This window comes from Vigna umbellata, chromosome 6 (assembly GCF_029865625.1).
Source record: "Vigna umbellata cultivar VRB3 chromosome 6, Vumbellata_1.0, whole genome shotgun sequence".
In the NCBI taxonomy this organism is placed as follows: domain Eukaryota; kingdom Viridiplantae; phylum Streptophyta; class Magnoliopsida; order Fabales; family Fabaceae; genus Vigna; species Vigna umbellata.
The window spans coordinates 5,461,026-5,477,481 of NC_142170.1; the positions used below are offsets into that span (position 1 = coordinate 5,461,026).

The 16,456-nt window shown below is 34.8% G+C and overlaps 1 protein-coding gene and 1 pseudogene across 1 annotated transcript; one reads left to right on the plus strand and one right to left on the minus strand.

Annotated features, from left to right (window-relative positions):
- Positions 1–1,828: 1,828 nt before the first annotated feature.
- Positions 1,829–2,650, minus strand: LOC148196639 (uncharacterized; annotated as a pseudogene).
- An 8,694-nt stretch (positions 2,651–11,344) lies between these two features.
- THE1 (protein kinase family protein) lies at positions 11,345–15,052 on the plus strand. Its single transcript, XM_047325221.2, has 2 exons — positions 11,345–11,912; positions 12,085–15,052. The coding sequence occupies exon 2, from the start codon at positions 12,192–12,194 to the stop codon at positions 14,721–14,723; it is 2,532 nt and encodes an 843-aa protein (XP_047181177.2). The 5' UTR covers positions 11,345–11,912; positions 12,085–12,191; the 3' UTR covers positions 14,724–15,052.
- Positions 15,053–16,456: the final 1,404 nt, after the last annotated feature.

Consider the following 16,456-nt stretch of genomic DNA (forward strand, 5'->3'; position numbering starts at 1 on the left):
AACTTAGCACGGTGAAAAGCTTGGATTAAAAGCTGCAACAGTTGAATGCTATTAATTGTGAGCAACCAAGCTATGCAAATTGCATTTCATTGCTTGTAATGGTCTGCTACACTTTTAGCATCATTCAATATCATCAACCAAATTTGTATAAAGCACTAGAATAAAAAAAAATCAACTGGAAAACAGATTCATGATTTAAAAACAGAATTGAAATTTTGCAGCAGAGTTCAACACAGATTTGAAATCAAAATGGATTTTTAGTGCTTTAGCTTGTATCACCCAGGCTAGAACAAATTCTCATTGCCTTTATTGGTTGATATATAGTTTATCTAGCACTTGAACTCAAGCAAAACGAATTAAACCAGCAGAAAAGAATACCAAAGCAGTGACAGAAATTAAAACTGCAATATTCACTTGCACATGACCAAGACAACACTGAAATTGAAAATTAAAGCTGGAAACGACTCAAACAAAGAAAATTCACCATTTAAAATGAAAGGACAACATCAACACACAAAGGAAACTCAAATTGAACTACTGGAAAAGTAATACACAGCAAAACAGAAATGAAAAACAACACCTCTGGAAACAAAACAGAACACATTGATTTGGAAAACTGAAACAGAAATTAGATCACCATTGGAAGCAGAAAATGGAAGAGAAACTTAGCTCTGGTTTGCGTGGACAACCAAGGCTCTAGATACCACTTGATGGAAGCTTAGCCATGCTTAGAATGACTTGGACCTTGTAGACAAAGCTTCAAAAAATCCCAGAACAGTATTGGTGCAGCAGATTGAAATCAGCAGTGTGAATGTAGCGGAAATTGAGTGAGATTGGTTGATGGTTGGTGTCTTTGAGTGGAATGAGTATGTGGGGGAACCTCACAGCTCAGAAGGCCTTCCTACAATGGAAGGAAGCTAGAGGAAAGGGAAGAGAAAGTAGAGAGAACAAATGACTCAAGAGCAATAGGGCTGGAAATTAAATTCAGCAGCAATTTACTAAGCTCAAAAGTCCTTTACATGGTGAAAGAGGTCTCTTATTTATAGGGAAATAAGAGCCTCAAATCTGAAATGAAATTCAAAATGAAATGACAATTAAATTGAAATAAATGGCTCCAATTTTGGTTTGGGCAGCAGCTCACACAACTCATGTGAATTCTTGGGCAGCAAGTTTGAAAAAGGAAAGCGCCAAATTCTATTTTGGTGGTTTTGGCCAGCAGCACACATGTAAAACACCTTTGTTTGATAGCTTGGCCAGCAAGCTTTTCCCCCAAGTCTTTATATTGGCAGCTGCTTTTTATTAATCCTACAAAGCAAGGAAAAATGTGCTTTTAATTATGGGAAAAAGAATCAATGTAAATTATTTTCCATAAAAGCAAAATGGTAGGTGATCCTTCTTCCTCTTGAATCCTCTTTGCCATGGCTCTAGTAAGAGGTCCAATGTGCGTCTTAGATGGTCTTCCATCATGTCCCAATCTACGGTGCCATAAAACAGAAGAATCCTCATTCATAACACATCTTTTTAACCTGGCAGTAACATGCATAGAATCATAAGCAATATTGTTTTGAAAAATAATGGAATAAAGACCAGCACACAATTCACCAAAACCAACAACTTTAGATTTATTCATTAAGGTAAAACCAGAATCTGAAAAATTAAAAGAAAACCCAAAGGTATAAGTCTTGAAACAGAAATCAAATTCTTAGAAAAACAAGGAACATAAAATGTCTTTTCCAAATGCAAAACAAAACCACTACTTAACACTAAGATGAACGTTCCAATGGCCTCCACATGTGAGCTCATCTTACTTCCTAAGTAGATATATTGCTCACTTCCCACTGGCCTCGTTAGGTTTTTCATACCCTGCAAGGTATTAGAAACATGGATTGTAGAACCAGAATCAATCCACCATGTGTTATGATTAAAACTAGTCAAATTAGATTCATAACAGACAAAAGCAAATGGAGTACCTTTCTTATCAAGCCAATTCTTAAATTTTAAGCAGTCTTTCTTCATGTGTCCTTTCTTTTTACAAAAGAAACATTTGGACTCTTTCTTAATAACTGGCTTAGCAAGAATCTTTCCCTTCTTATTAACTTGGTTCTTCTTATTCTCAAAAGAAGTAGTCAAGTTCACCTTCTCCCCTTCTTCTATCAATATCATTTCTTCTTCTTGAACACACATGGTCAATAATTCATTAATAGACCACTTATCCTTATGTGTGTTGTAAGAGATTTTAAAGGGGGACATAATGGTGAGGCAAAGTGCACAAAATATAGTGTACCAAGAAAGAGTCAGACATGGTAACTTCCAAAGCTTTTAGTTGAGCCACAATGTCCCTAATGTGAATGATATGATCACGTACTCCCTTAATTTCAGTGAGCTTTAAGGATGAAAACTGCATTATAAGGGTACTGACAAGAGATATATTAGATGTCGTAAACTGCTCATCAATAGCCCTTAGTAAATCTTTGACATTCTCATATTGGTCAACTAAACCCCGAGTCCCAGCGGAAATGTTGGTTTTTATGAACGTTACGGAGAGACGATTTGACCTCTCCCATTTTTCATAAAGATCAATGGCATCTGGAGTGCTAGTATCAGTAATACCCGGTGGTTTTGGTTTTCTAATAGCATAGTCAATGTCCATCCAACCTAAATGAAGAAGAACTCTTTCCTTCCAAACCACACTTGATATCAGAAAAATTCACAGATTGAGAAACTGCAAATTCAAAATTACATGCTTATTATATAATTTGAGACTAAAATAAATGTCATGTTACCAATGCAAACATGTCTTTTCCAATGAGTTTATTAACATAAAACTTGCCTGTGGGCTAAGTCTTACTTAATTAGACTCATTATCTTAATAATAAAACTATTAAATTATGTTCCTTTTTTCTTAATTCCTGTAGGTAAATTAAGAAATATAATTTAATATTTTATCCTAATTAATCATATAAATATGAAAAAAATTCATGTGGGTAGATTTTATCATATTAAATATAATTATTTACAACTAATATTTCTCATGTAGCAAAACTTTATATACAATTTTAATTTATTAAAGATGTTGTGGCTACTCTTTAATTTATTAAAATTATATTACTACTAAAGCATTAATAACATATAAATATTTACATAAAATTTTTAATATGCAAATATAGTAATAATAATGCATATTTTATTTGCACGTATAACAACAAATATATACATACAAACAATATCCATAAAATATACATAATTATTAATTCAAAAACATTTTAATATATATATATATATATATATATATATATATATATATATATATATATATATATAACATGATATGTTTGCGTATCATAAACACGTATTACTATAAAACGTGTTTTATACTATATGTTAAATAAAAAATAATAATATTATTATTTAAATATAAAAGCACCAATGCATCCATTAACAATATTTAATGTTTGTGTGAAAAAAAGAAGAAAAAGGCTGCAATGCATCAGGTCATTAAATTGACCTATAAAATAATAAAAACAAATTTGAGAATGTGGCTGAATTCTCCGGTGCGCCGCAGATAGGATTAATCCTCACTTTCTTTATGATTTTACAACGCGTAAAATTCAAGAAAAAAAAATATAGGGTTCAAAGACAAAGCTGCAAGGCGAGACACATTATCTTTATTAGTTTAATAAAGATGCAAACTTAAAGACCCAATTTTCCATCACGAAAATTCCAGAAAAACTCCTTCTTTATTCCCTTCTTCAAGCAACAACACAGAAGAAAATGGCCGTAAGCCGAAAGGATTTCGAACAGGACAAAACGCTGCAGAAATTCTGATGAAGAAGCACAAGCAGAAAAAGGTTGCTCACCAACAAATTAACAAAAGGGTTCATCGTCAATCCGATAATCCTAATGACGATCTCGCTAAAATTATTCGCTTTTAAAAGGTAAAAGTTATGTTTAAGATTACAAGAATTGTAATCACGCTTTTACCTTAATTTTGTAATTTTTGTTTGGATTAAATGAATCAAAATAATAAAATCCATAAATCTAAAAAACCAAACGAACAAAAATATGCAAGGCAGAGGAATAAATCAGCTTTGATACCAAATGATAAAATAACATAGTATAAAATTGACTTAAACATGTTATATTAACATTACAGTAACACATTCAGATCAAAAAACAACGGAAGCAAAATGAAAGAATAATGTGCGTACCTCCTGCCATTGCAATTTTGTATTCGAAACACATTCCCTTATATAAAGTCTGGCCATCACAGGTTCAAAATAAATGAGTTTTACGTTTAAACAAAATTAATAATTGCTCCATAACCTCTATGCAGTTAAAAGGATAAAAATAATGGCTTAATGGACCACTTTATGTTCCTTAAAAATAGGAATTGAAAATGCTATAATATTTATTTTATATTTAAAATAATGTTAACACATTTATCATGCATTAACTAGTGACTTTGAGGTAAAACAAAATAGATTTGTCACCACTTATAAATATACTATAATCATAATTATCTAGAATAAAACAATCCTAATAATAATTATATCAATAAGAACTAAACTTAACCACTAGGCAAACAAGAAGGTGATCATTGTAGAAGAAACAAACGGCAAACCAAGAACAACCAAAGAAAACAACAAGGTGAGCTAGTGTCCAAAGAAATTAGCATACACTAGTGCAAAATTGATCTTTAATGTCACCTCATAGACGTCCGTCCACCAAAACCCCAACGTAAATAATTGACCGGTGGCATAAATGTAAATAATTGAGTGTGGAGACGTCCGTCCTAGACGGGGTCGGACGTCTATAATACAGTAGACGTCCGACCCCTCTAACGGACGTTCAAAAGCCTGACGGGAGAGTTGAAGATTCAGCCTTTTGAACTACCCTGTCAGCATCTTGAACGTCCGTCCTAGGGGGGACGGACGTCTACTATATGTAAACGTCCGTCCCCTTCTAGGACGGACGTTCAAGAGGCTGACAGGGTAGTTGAACCAATCAGTCTCTTGAACGTCCGTCCTGGAGGGGGACGGACGTCTATATATAGTAAACGTCCGTCCCCCTCCAGGACGGACGTTCAGGAGACTGACAGTAGTTCAACCCATCAATCTCCTGAACGTCCATCCTGGAGGGGGACGGACGTTTAATATATATAGACGTCCGTCCAACTCCAGGACGGACGTTCAAGAGGCTGACAGAGTAGTTGAACCAGTCAGCCCCTTGAACGTCCGTCCTGGAGGGGGACGGACGTCTATATATATTAAACGTCCGTGCCCCTCTAGGACGGACGTTCAAGAGACTGACAGGTTCAACTACTCTCTCAGTCTCTTGAACGTCCGTCCTGGAGGGGGACGGACGTTAATATATATAGACGTCCGTCCCCCTCCAGGACGGACGTTCAAGAGGCTGACAGAGTAGTTGAACCAGTCAGCCCCTTGAACGTCCGTCCTGGAGAGGGACGAACGTCTATATATATTAAACGTCCGTCCCCCTCCAGGACGGACGTTCAAGAGACTGACAGGTTCAACTACTCTCTTAGTCTCTTGAACGTCCGTTATGGAGGGGGAGGGACGTTTAATCTATATAGACGTCCGTCCCCCTCCAGGACGGACGTTCAAGAGGCTGACAGAGTAGTTGAACCAGTCAGCCCCTTGAACGTCCGTCCTGGAGGGGGACGGACGTCTATATATTAAACGTCCGTCCCTCTCCAGGACGGACGTTCAAGAGACTGACAGGTTCAACTACTCTCTCAGTCTCTTGAACGTCCGTCCTGGAGGGGGACGGACGTTTAATATATATAGACGTCCGTCCCCCTCCAGGACGAACGTTCAAGAGACTGAGAGAGTAGTTGAACCTGTCAGCCCCTTGAACGTCCGTCCTGGAGGGGGACGGACATTTAATATATATATAGACGTTCGTCCCCCTCCAGGACGGACGTTAAAGAGACTGATGGATTGAACTACTGTCAGTCTGTTGAACGTCCGTCTTGGAGGGGGACGGACGTCTACTATATTATAGACGTCTGCCCCCGCCACAACGGACGTTCAAAAGACGTTTAAAATAAGGACTTACTAACCAAAACGCGAACCCGCGAGGAGTTATGCGAACCCGTGAGAGTTCCCTCTGCGCCTTGCATTTCCAGGTTGGTTTTTATCTGTTTTGGACCATTTAATCTTACTTTTATTCCGATTAAATTGTTCAGTGATGAAATATCTTTCATTTGGACCGATTAAAAGTCGTTTTCTGTGCATTTTTGTGCAGTTTGTAGCGTGTTCTTGGGCGGCATTTTTGGCCTACGTTTTAGGTCGTTTACTCCTCCATCTCCCTCCATTTTCATTTCAAATATGCTCTTCAGACGTGTTGCAGTGCACAAACAAACGTCCAAACCCTGTAATCCTAAATAACCCGTAAATAACCCTAAATAACCCGTCTAATAAAGTCCTTTCTGCAGTAGTGTATAGATGTCCAAGAGGTTCACAGCGGACGTCTATATAGACGTCCGCTTGACACAGCGGACGTCTATATAGACGTCCGGCCTGACACAACGGACGTCTATATAGACGTCCGGCCTGACACAACGGACGTCTACGTAGACGTCACCCGCAAAGACGTCGGTCGAACGTCGGACGTCAAAAAGCCTAAAGAACGGACGTCTATAGCCCTTTCTGCACTAGTGATATCATAACTTAATATATCAAACATAAATCAACAATTCACAAATTTCTATAAAACATATAATCATACGACAAATGATCTTTATACTAAATTATCCAGATATGATGTTGACATAGACTTCATTAAAGGTGTGCACTTGTGGTAGTATTTATACTCTGCAAATTTATAAATAAGGGTAAATCGACCTACTACCCAAGAGGTTAATCTTTCACTCCTATGACCCAAAAGGGTTAGGGTAAAGGCCTCCTACCATTCTCTTTGCCACCCCATTCATTTATACATGAGTTAAATAGTTTGTAGAATATCAAGATACTTGCTTACTGAGTCTCACTATCAAGCATCCACTAAAATCTTTCCTTGAGATTCTTCTCACAACACAAATCTTTCGTTCTCACCATCACACATACACACACACACACATTCATAAAATAATTAAAGAACTCAAAGAAACAGGTGTTAGTCAGTCAAAATTTTCTATTTTGTCTAAGATAATCAATTATCTTACTCGATAATCGATTATTCCAGAGAACTTTCAAATAAAGAATGAACTATGCCTGAAATAATCAATTATTAGATAGGATAATTGATTGTTTCAGAGAGATTTCAAGCAAGGAAAGAACTCTGATTGAAATAATTGATTATCAGATAGGATAATAGATTATTCTAGAGAGTCTTAAAGAGAAAAAGAATTGCTGATTGAAACAATCTAAAATTTGATCTCTGTCAGCTTTTGACAACAACCTAAAATTTGATCTAAATGGGCTCAAGACCTATTCAAATGGCCAATTTGGTATTCTCAGCACTACAATTGATTAGTAAACATATTTATATCATAGATTGAATACAAATTCGTCCATTTAAACAATAATTCAATTCATTAGCTCCATCTAACTACCCAAAAATGCACATGACAATTTTCACTCTATGTAAACTAGATTTCTACAAAATTAAAAGTTGACCAAATCTTAAATCACCTAAAAATAGTTCCCAAACTTCGAACTTACCTTAAAAACCATTCTCTAGAATTTCACTTGAAAAAAAAAACCCTTATTTTAAACCAAAAACTCACCATTTTTCTAACCTATTATCCAACCAAAGTTCAATAAAAAATTAACCAAATCAAAATAACCAAACTAATATTCCCTACTGATTAAGAATGAAGTACAATATCAACAAATAGACTACACACAAGAATTCATCAAATTCCACTCAACTTACCCAACTTCATCAAGCAACTCAACAAGTCAAATTTCAAGAGGCAACTAAATTACTGAATTCAATTATAATACAATCACACAAACATAATTTAAAACATAACTATTAGTTAAAAGCAAAGTAACTAGCTCCTCTTACTTGACAGATGACCAAACAGCCTTAGGGGTCTAGAAACAGCTCCAAAAGCCAAGGAAGCTCTATCCATTCATACGAATAACAGAAACACAATTAGGTACACCATTAGAACCACTGATCAACAGAGACTCAAACTGAAAACTCAAAGGACATATGTAAAGCATGATCTACATGTAATAGGTATAAGAAAAAATCAAGGGAAAGGGTTGAAAACTCAACTTACTCAAACAAAGAAAATGATCGATCTATATTGAAGAGCTCACCACATGAATCAATTCTACAATGTCGGTTCTTCAATCAGGCAACTAGGGAAGAACCCTTACAAAAAAGTTAGAAAACTATGGTTTCTAGAGAAAGAATATGTTTTAAAATAATGAAACTCATTTATAAAGAAACTATTTATATTAAAATCATTTATATTAAAATCATTTATATTAAAATAATCTACTCTCACTATTTTTAAATTACTATCACTTTACTTCTAAAATACCATTTTCTAGGTCTTTACATTAAGTTAGAAATCAATTTTCAAATTTAAAATTAATCTTTAATCCTAGCTATAATTGTATGAATTGAAGTTAAACCATTTTTTAATTTTTACTTTTTCGAGATAAAATTGTTAAATAATTAACTCATCATAATAACATATTAATATTATATTACAATATTATAAAATTATATATATATATATATATATATATATATATTCTGTGTTTAACTTTTTAAAAAACATTGTAATAATAACAGATTTTATTTTTAACTATATTATAAAATTAAAATTAGAATTATACTCATTTTAAAAATGTATTTACACTTAAACTATTTTTTTATTTTTTTCTCCCTAATTAAATTAAAGCTAGTCTCAATATTTTTAATTAATTAATTTAATTTTTTTGTTTATTATAATTTTTTATTCTTCTATAAAAAATTCATTCTCCTCTTAAAAAGTTAAATAAAAAAGAAAAAATTAGTCAAAATTCATAATTCTAACCCGTCCTTCGGTCCAAAAACAGTTATACAACTTTGAGAAATTGACTTTTGAAAATGAAATATGAGAAGGTATAAGTCTTTTTAATTAAACTTCATTATAGGGAAAAAAAATTCTTACCTAATCTGACAGTTGACTTGAAAAACTATAAAGGTCAAGATTCAGATAAAACGGAAATTTGGACGAAAAAATGTTGCCAAAAGTCACCGTCAATGCAAGCAAAAACAGGTTTTCGTTTCCCACTGTTAAAGAAAAAATGAATTGATATTTAAAACTCGTATACTTTGTTAAAATTTTAATATTTTTAATAAAATAAATGTATAGTTAGAAAACACAATTACACCAATGAAAACAAAATAATATACAGAATTAAAAGTAAAAGAAAGAATTAAGAAGATTAAAAAAATTATAATCCATTTTATCTGAATTTAAATATAACTTGAAGCATTATTACACTCCTAACGAGGGTGTCCCATTTACAATCATATTTTACATTAAAAAGATGTAATCAAATTCTTCAAAAACCTAATAAAAAATATTGTATCGAAACCTACTACATGAATATATTCCTGTATTCATGTATAAAAGATTTACACGCCACTCTCTACACCTCACTAACCTCGGCCTGCACCTCCCTCTTTTTTCTATATTTCCTACTCTAGTCCTTTGGTTTAAAAAAAAAATTGAACATTGAATAATAAAAATCAAAGAACAAATCTTCCTCTTCTGTCAGATATCAGATTTGAAAACCATGCACCCCTTTCTCCTCCTTTCCTCCTCTTTGTTGTACTTCATATCTAAACACCTCTTTCTTTCTTACTTATTATTTTAAACTAAATAACAGAAAATATTCCAAAAAAGAAAAAATATTCTAAACTAAATGTTGTGGTGGAGCTTCCGAGTGCTCTTGTCTCAGGATATCAGCCTGATGTGTCTGGAGAAGTGATTGTATGCTTCTCCTTTTCCTTTAACCACTATTTTCAAAATACAAAATTATATAATACTTTTGTGCATTATGTTTATTGAATACAATGTATTGGCAATATTTTGAATGCCATAAAATAACACATTCTTGTAAAGCTTCAGTTTTTCCTATCTCTGTACCCTTATAGCCAATTTTGGTCTATATATCTACTGTTGAAAATCAAATAAATACATTGCTTCTTGCCTAATACTGATTTATGATTACTCAAATAGGTACTGCAATACTGCATCCATCATGCAGCAGAACTAATATTGGTAGTTTTCATTGGTACATCTTATTTGCCTCCTACATTCATAATTTTAAAAGTGGCCACAAATAGGTCCTAAAGTTAAATAAACAAGCATGTCAGGGTTTAAAATGTTGCACAGTGTAACCGCACGTGCGGTTCTCCTAATCTGCATTTTTAAGTGCGGTTAGGAGCACTCGAAATTTGAACTTCGACTATATACAACCAACTTTCGGACAACCGCATTTGAAAGTTGTTTACTTGAAATATTAACTGACTTCGACGAGCTTTATGACCACTTTCTTCCTCATCTAATATCCATACCACCAACACGCGAATCACAATCACCATTCTATAACCTTATAACTCTCAACTCAAAAAATAATTTAACAATCAAATGTGATGAAAGTGAAAAAAGGAAAGGGAGTGCATGTAGGGTAGACTTTATACCATCAGAGGAGATTTATGATTAAAATTTAGAATTGTTGGTTGTTAAAAAATCATTAATTAATCGTTAATTTTTATTTGACTTTCTTAAATAAAGGATAAATATGTAAAATGAAAACTGCAAGATGAAATAAATGAGATGCAGGGAGAATCACTCTTACACATATGACAAGAATTGAGTTAAACTATTTAATAGAGTATATTACAGAGTTTAACAAGTTTCTTTTATATCATTGCTTAATTGGGATTTACTATATATAGTAAAATAGTTAATTTCTATAATTACTTTAAATTTAACAATATAAAAATCTTCACATGAACAGTATATAAAAATCAAATTCAAACTAAATAATCCCTAATTAATTAAACATAAATCTTACACCGAGGGATGTCACTGCACAATTTAAAGGTTTGTTGAGAATGCTGTGAGATAGTGAACGAGACAAACATTTCCAACAGAGACAACTTTTTTGACACAGATGTTCTTATTTTTAAAATTAAAATAAATAAGAAGAAATGCATAGTGAAAAACAAAAATTGTAGAATAATAATTTACTCCAGAGAAACCTTTTAGCCATGGTAGAAAGCTAAGTTAACTGTGTTAAGAGTTTCTGATACGTTGTTTTATCAACCTCCGACCCTTCTCTATCTTGAAGCCGCGTTAAAGTGGGTCCCACTTATCGTTGAACCCAGCGCAACAACCATTTTCTTCCAAGCCATGTTCTTTTGTTTTTCTTCTTCCTTTAGACTTCAAATCACAATTATTAATATATTGTCATTTGATTCATATCATATTGTATACTATAGAACCTTTTTAGTAGTTGTAAGCCTCAATTCCTAAACTTCCTTCCGTTGTTTATTTATTTATTTGTTTATTTTCTTCATTTTGTTACTTTGGTTACGAAGATTCTGAGTTTTGAAAACTACACCACACCACAGAATCTTCGAGTAACAGCTGGTTGTACGGGAGTTTCAACCTGCAAGTTTGAAGCTTTGATAGCACTTTTTGATTTTTATTCTTATTTTCTCTTTCTGGGGTCCACTTTTTCCCACTGTAATTGACAGCCTAATCAACAGCCTGGAAAAGGTGTTTGCAATGCGGCCACACTAAAAAGCTAAACTTGATGGGATTTTGGTGATGGGGTTCACGTAATCTTAATTGGGTCGCATTTTGTTTCAGACTCTGAGCCAAGTTAATCACTTTGGCAGAAGCAAGTTTATTCACGGCTTAAAGGGTAAGTACACAGCATAGCTTCCTGTTAAGACCCTTATTCTAAGTTTGTCTTGTGTTGATTCATGTCTCATCAATTGTGATGTTGCAATTACAATCATGGTATTTTGTCTGTTGCTTGTAACGGAAATGTCCGGTTCTGTCTTCTGAGTTTGATAGATCCGAGGTTGTTGCAGGTTTTTCTGTGGCTCGGGGGATAAAGTTAAGGTTAAAGGCTTAAAGGTTGTTTAAAGGGTATTGCTTACAATTGTTTTATGGATTGGTGCATTCTTGGGGAACTACAATGGTGATGATGAAACTTGTAAAGTGGGTTTCCTTTGTTTTTGTTGTTTATTTGTTTTTGGTGAATGGTTCGTCTGCTACATTCACTCCTAGTGATAATTATCTAATTACTTGTGGTTCCTCTCAAAGTATCACTTTCCAAGATCGCACCTTCGTCCCCGATTCACAGCATTCTTCACCGGAGTTGAAAACCTCTAATTCTGTTGTTGCTAGTTCAAATTCTAGCGTCCCTTTCCCAATATATCAATCAGCTAGGATTTTCACTGAGAAAGCGTCTTATAGGTTTAAGGTTGATGAAGGTAGGCACTGGCTGAGGCTATATTTTTCCCCTCTTACCAACTCAGCCCATAATTTGACTGAAGCTGTTATAACAGTGGTCACTGATGATTTTGTCCTCTTGTGCAACTTCTCCTTTAGGAACTACAATGGTTCATATATGTTTAGGGAGTATGCCATCAATGTTACCTCTGATACCTTAACTGTCACCTTCATTCCTTCAAATGGTTCGGCAGTAGCTTTCGTCAATGCAATTGAAGTTGTATCAATGCCAAATGACTTGTTTGTTGATCAGGCATTGGCCCTTAACCCAATCGCACCATTCAATGGCCTTTCTGAACTTGCTTTTGAGACTGTTTATCGCTTAAACATGGGAGGTCCCTTGCTCACTCCCCGGAATGACACCCTGGGAAGGACTTGGGAGAATGATCAGAAATACCTCCATGTGAATAGTTCAGTCACTAATGTGTCTGTTAACCCTTCCAGCATTAAGTATCATCCGGGTGTTACACCTGAGACAGCACCCAATTGGATCTATGCCACTTCTGAAGCAATGGGGGATGCAAATGTGGCCAATTCAAATTTCAACATCACTTGGGTCTTTACTGTGGATCCAAACTTCTCCTATTTCATTCGGGTGCACTTTTGTGATATTTTTAGCAAGTCTCTCAACACTCTAGTATTCAATTTGTTCATCAATACTGACATAGCTCTTGGAAGCCTTGACCTCTCATCCATAACTAATGATTTGTCTGTGCCTTACTATAAGGACTTTGTTTCCAATGCCTCAGCTGACTCCAACATTTTGACAGTGAGTGTTGGTCCTGATACAATGGCAGATATCACAAATGCCACTATGAATGGATTGGAGGTCATAAAGATCAGTAATTCATTCAAGAGCTTGGATGGACTTTCTTCAGTTGAGAGTCTCCTTCCCAGTTCATCATCAAGTAAAAGCAAGACGGGGATAATAGTAGGTTCTTCTATTGGAGTTGTGGCTGCCATAGCTTTGCTTGGTTTGTGTTACTGCTGCATGGTGAGATACAAATCAAAGTCTACTGAACAAGGTCATTCTTGGTTGCCTTTACCCTTGTATGGAAACTCTCAGACCATGACAAAAATGTCAACAACATCTCAGAAGAGTGCAACTGCAAGCTGCATTTCTTTAGCTTCGTCAAATCTCGGACGGATCTTCACTGTTCAAGAGATCCTCGATGCAACCAACAAGTTTGATGAGAAGCTGCTTCTTGGTGTCGGTGGCTTTGGAAGGGTTTATAAAGGAACACTTGAAGATGGGACCAGTGTCGCTGTTAAAAGGGGGAACCCCAGATCGGAACAAGGTCTTGCCGAATTCAGAACAGAAATTGAGATGTTATCCAAGCTTCGCCATCGCCACCTTGTGTCCCTCATTGGCTATTGTGATGAGAGATCCGAAATGGTTCTTGTATATGAATACATGGCCAATGGACCTCTCAGGAGTCATTTATATGGAACAGACCTACCACCACTGTCATGGAAGCAACGGCTCGAAATTTGCATTGGAGCAGCAAGAGGTCTTCATTATCTCCACACGGGAGCATCTCTAAGCATAATTCACCGCGATGTAAAGACAACTAACATCCTCTTAGATGATAACTTTGTTGCCAAGGTTGCTGACTTTGGCCTCTCCAAAACTGGTCCTGCTCTTGATCAGACTCATGTGAGCACTGCTGTCAAAGGTAGTTTCGGTTATCTTGATCCTGAATACTTCAGAAGGCAACAGCTAACAGAGAAATCAGATGTGTATTCGTTTGGAGTAGTTTTGATGGAAGTGTTGTGCACAAGACCAGCCTTGAACCCTGTCCTTCCTAGGGAACAGGTTAACATAGCTGAGTGGGCAATGACATGGCAGAAGAAAGGAATGCTTGATCAGATCATGGATCAGAATCTAGTGGGGAAAGTAAATCCTGCTTCTCTGAAGAAGTTTGGGGAAACAGCTGAGAAGTGCTTGGCCGAGTATGGAGTGGATAGGCCTTCTATGGGTGATGTTTTGTGGAATCTTGAATATGCTTTGCAGCTTCAAGAGACCTCATCAGCACTCATGGAGCCTGAAGATAACAGCACAAACCACATCACTGGAATTCAGTTGACTCGTCTTGAGCCTTTTGACAACAGTGTTAATATGATTGATGGGGGCAACTCTTTCACAGATGATGATGCAGAAGATGCTGCCACAAGTGCAGTGTTCTCACAATTGGTAAATCCTCGCGGAAGATGAGTTCTTCTGATGTCTCCTTGATTCTGGCCTTGGACTAACTAACAAGTCCTGATTTGTGAATCAATGTTACTTTCCATTTCGTTTATGTTTTTGTAATTCTTTACTCTGTCTTTTTTTTTGTCCAAAAGCAAGTTACAATGTGATATTTGGGTGGTGCTGATTGGTGCCAATTAGCTGGTTAGAATTGTACGAAAGATATCTGTAATACTCTGTTGCACTTTGTATCAATAAGTTCTTACATGTCACAATAACAAGTTCTTTAGAAAGTGAATAAACTATACAAATGGTAAAGTGCTTTGATAGGTTTACTTTCTGTAACTTTCTCTTCATATATGGCTCTTGAGTGTGCAGTCAATCTAGGAGAATAATGGAAGCCCTCAAAAACAAACTAAAACTTTGATACTAGTGTCATCTGCACCAACGAAGTGGGGATTCAAGCATAAAGATCCAGGGACAACAACGATTTCTTATTATGAATAGTACACACATTAATATTAATGGTATTAAATACTAAGTATAAGATAATATGACAAATATAAGTGTAGAAGTAAAATTGGTATAAGAACACATGAGGAGGTAAAAATGAAGGTCACTGAAAAGTAGTATTGTCCAAAACATATTCATGTGCACTATAAAAAATGTGGAGTATTAAATAAGAGATTGGCCAAGTCATTTATGTATAGTCTTTTCTGATTTATTAACATAAGTGGTAATAGTTCATATATCAGGTTGGCAATAAAAAGAATTTATAAGGACAAATAGATGGTAACAGAATTTCATTATTTAATGCTTAAAATTAACCCAGAATGTTACAGATCATTCATAAAATTTAAAAGGAATTAAGTGAGAACAAAATATTCAAGTTAAATTCAAAAGCTGAATATCCAGTATGCAAGTTTTTTGATAGTATGCAGTATACAAGTTTTTATAGTATGCAGTATGCAAGTTTCTTTTTTTATAGTAGGCAGAAACTAGTGTTTTTAAAATGGGTTGGAATTCGTCCTATTTTAGGTTTAAGTGGGCTGGGTTGAAAGAAAATTTGAAATTTTGGTAGGGTCAATTTTGAACCGGATTCACTAAGAACCTGACTCACTAAGAACCCGACTTACCCAAGTTGAACCCGTTGACTCACCAATCCACCTAATTTTTCTAATAAGTATTTTTTGTTGAATTAGTCATATTATAAAATATTGAAACAGACGCGTGAAATTATTTTTGTATGAATAATTAGGCAACATGAAAAATCCACAAATTTATACTTAGTAACTCAATTTTTATACATTAACAAATCCCTAAGAAGTCATTAAAAATTTTGTTGAAGAGATTTAGTGATATATTTATATGAATAAAATTTCATTTTTGATTGATCATAAATCTAATTTAAAATCCTTCCCCTTTTGTTTAGATTCTAATTAGAAAAAAATTGCTATTATGTTTTAAATTGAATAAAAAAACTTGTAATTAAGTGAGTCAGTGAGCCAACATGTTTAACCCGCCAATCCGTGGTGGGTCGGGTCGGGTCTGAATTTTTTTGGCTCATTAACGAGTGAGTCAGATTGAGTTGGCTCACTGAATAGTCAACTCGTGGTGGGTTGAGCCGGATAACCCATTTTGATAGCATTAACAGAACGTATGAATGAATTATCAGTGAGAATAGTTCTTTCTACAAGTTTTAAGAGTTTGAAAGGATTAGATTCAAACTTGAATCTCAAACTACCCTTAAGTGTAACCTA

Excerpts from the sequence above, each read along its gene's own strand:
- THE1 (XM_047325221.2), top strand. The coding sequence starts at position 12,192 with ATGGTGATGATGAAACTTGTAAAGTGGGTTTCCTTTGTTTTTGTTGTT.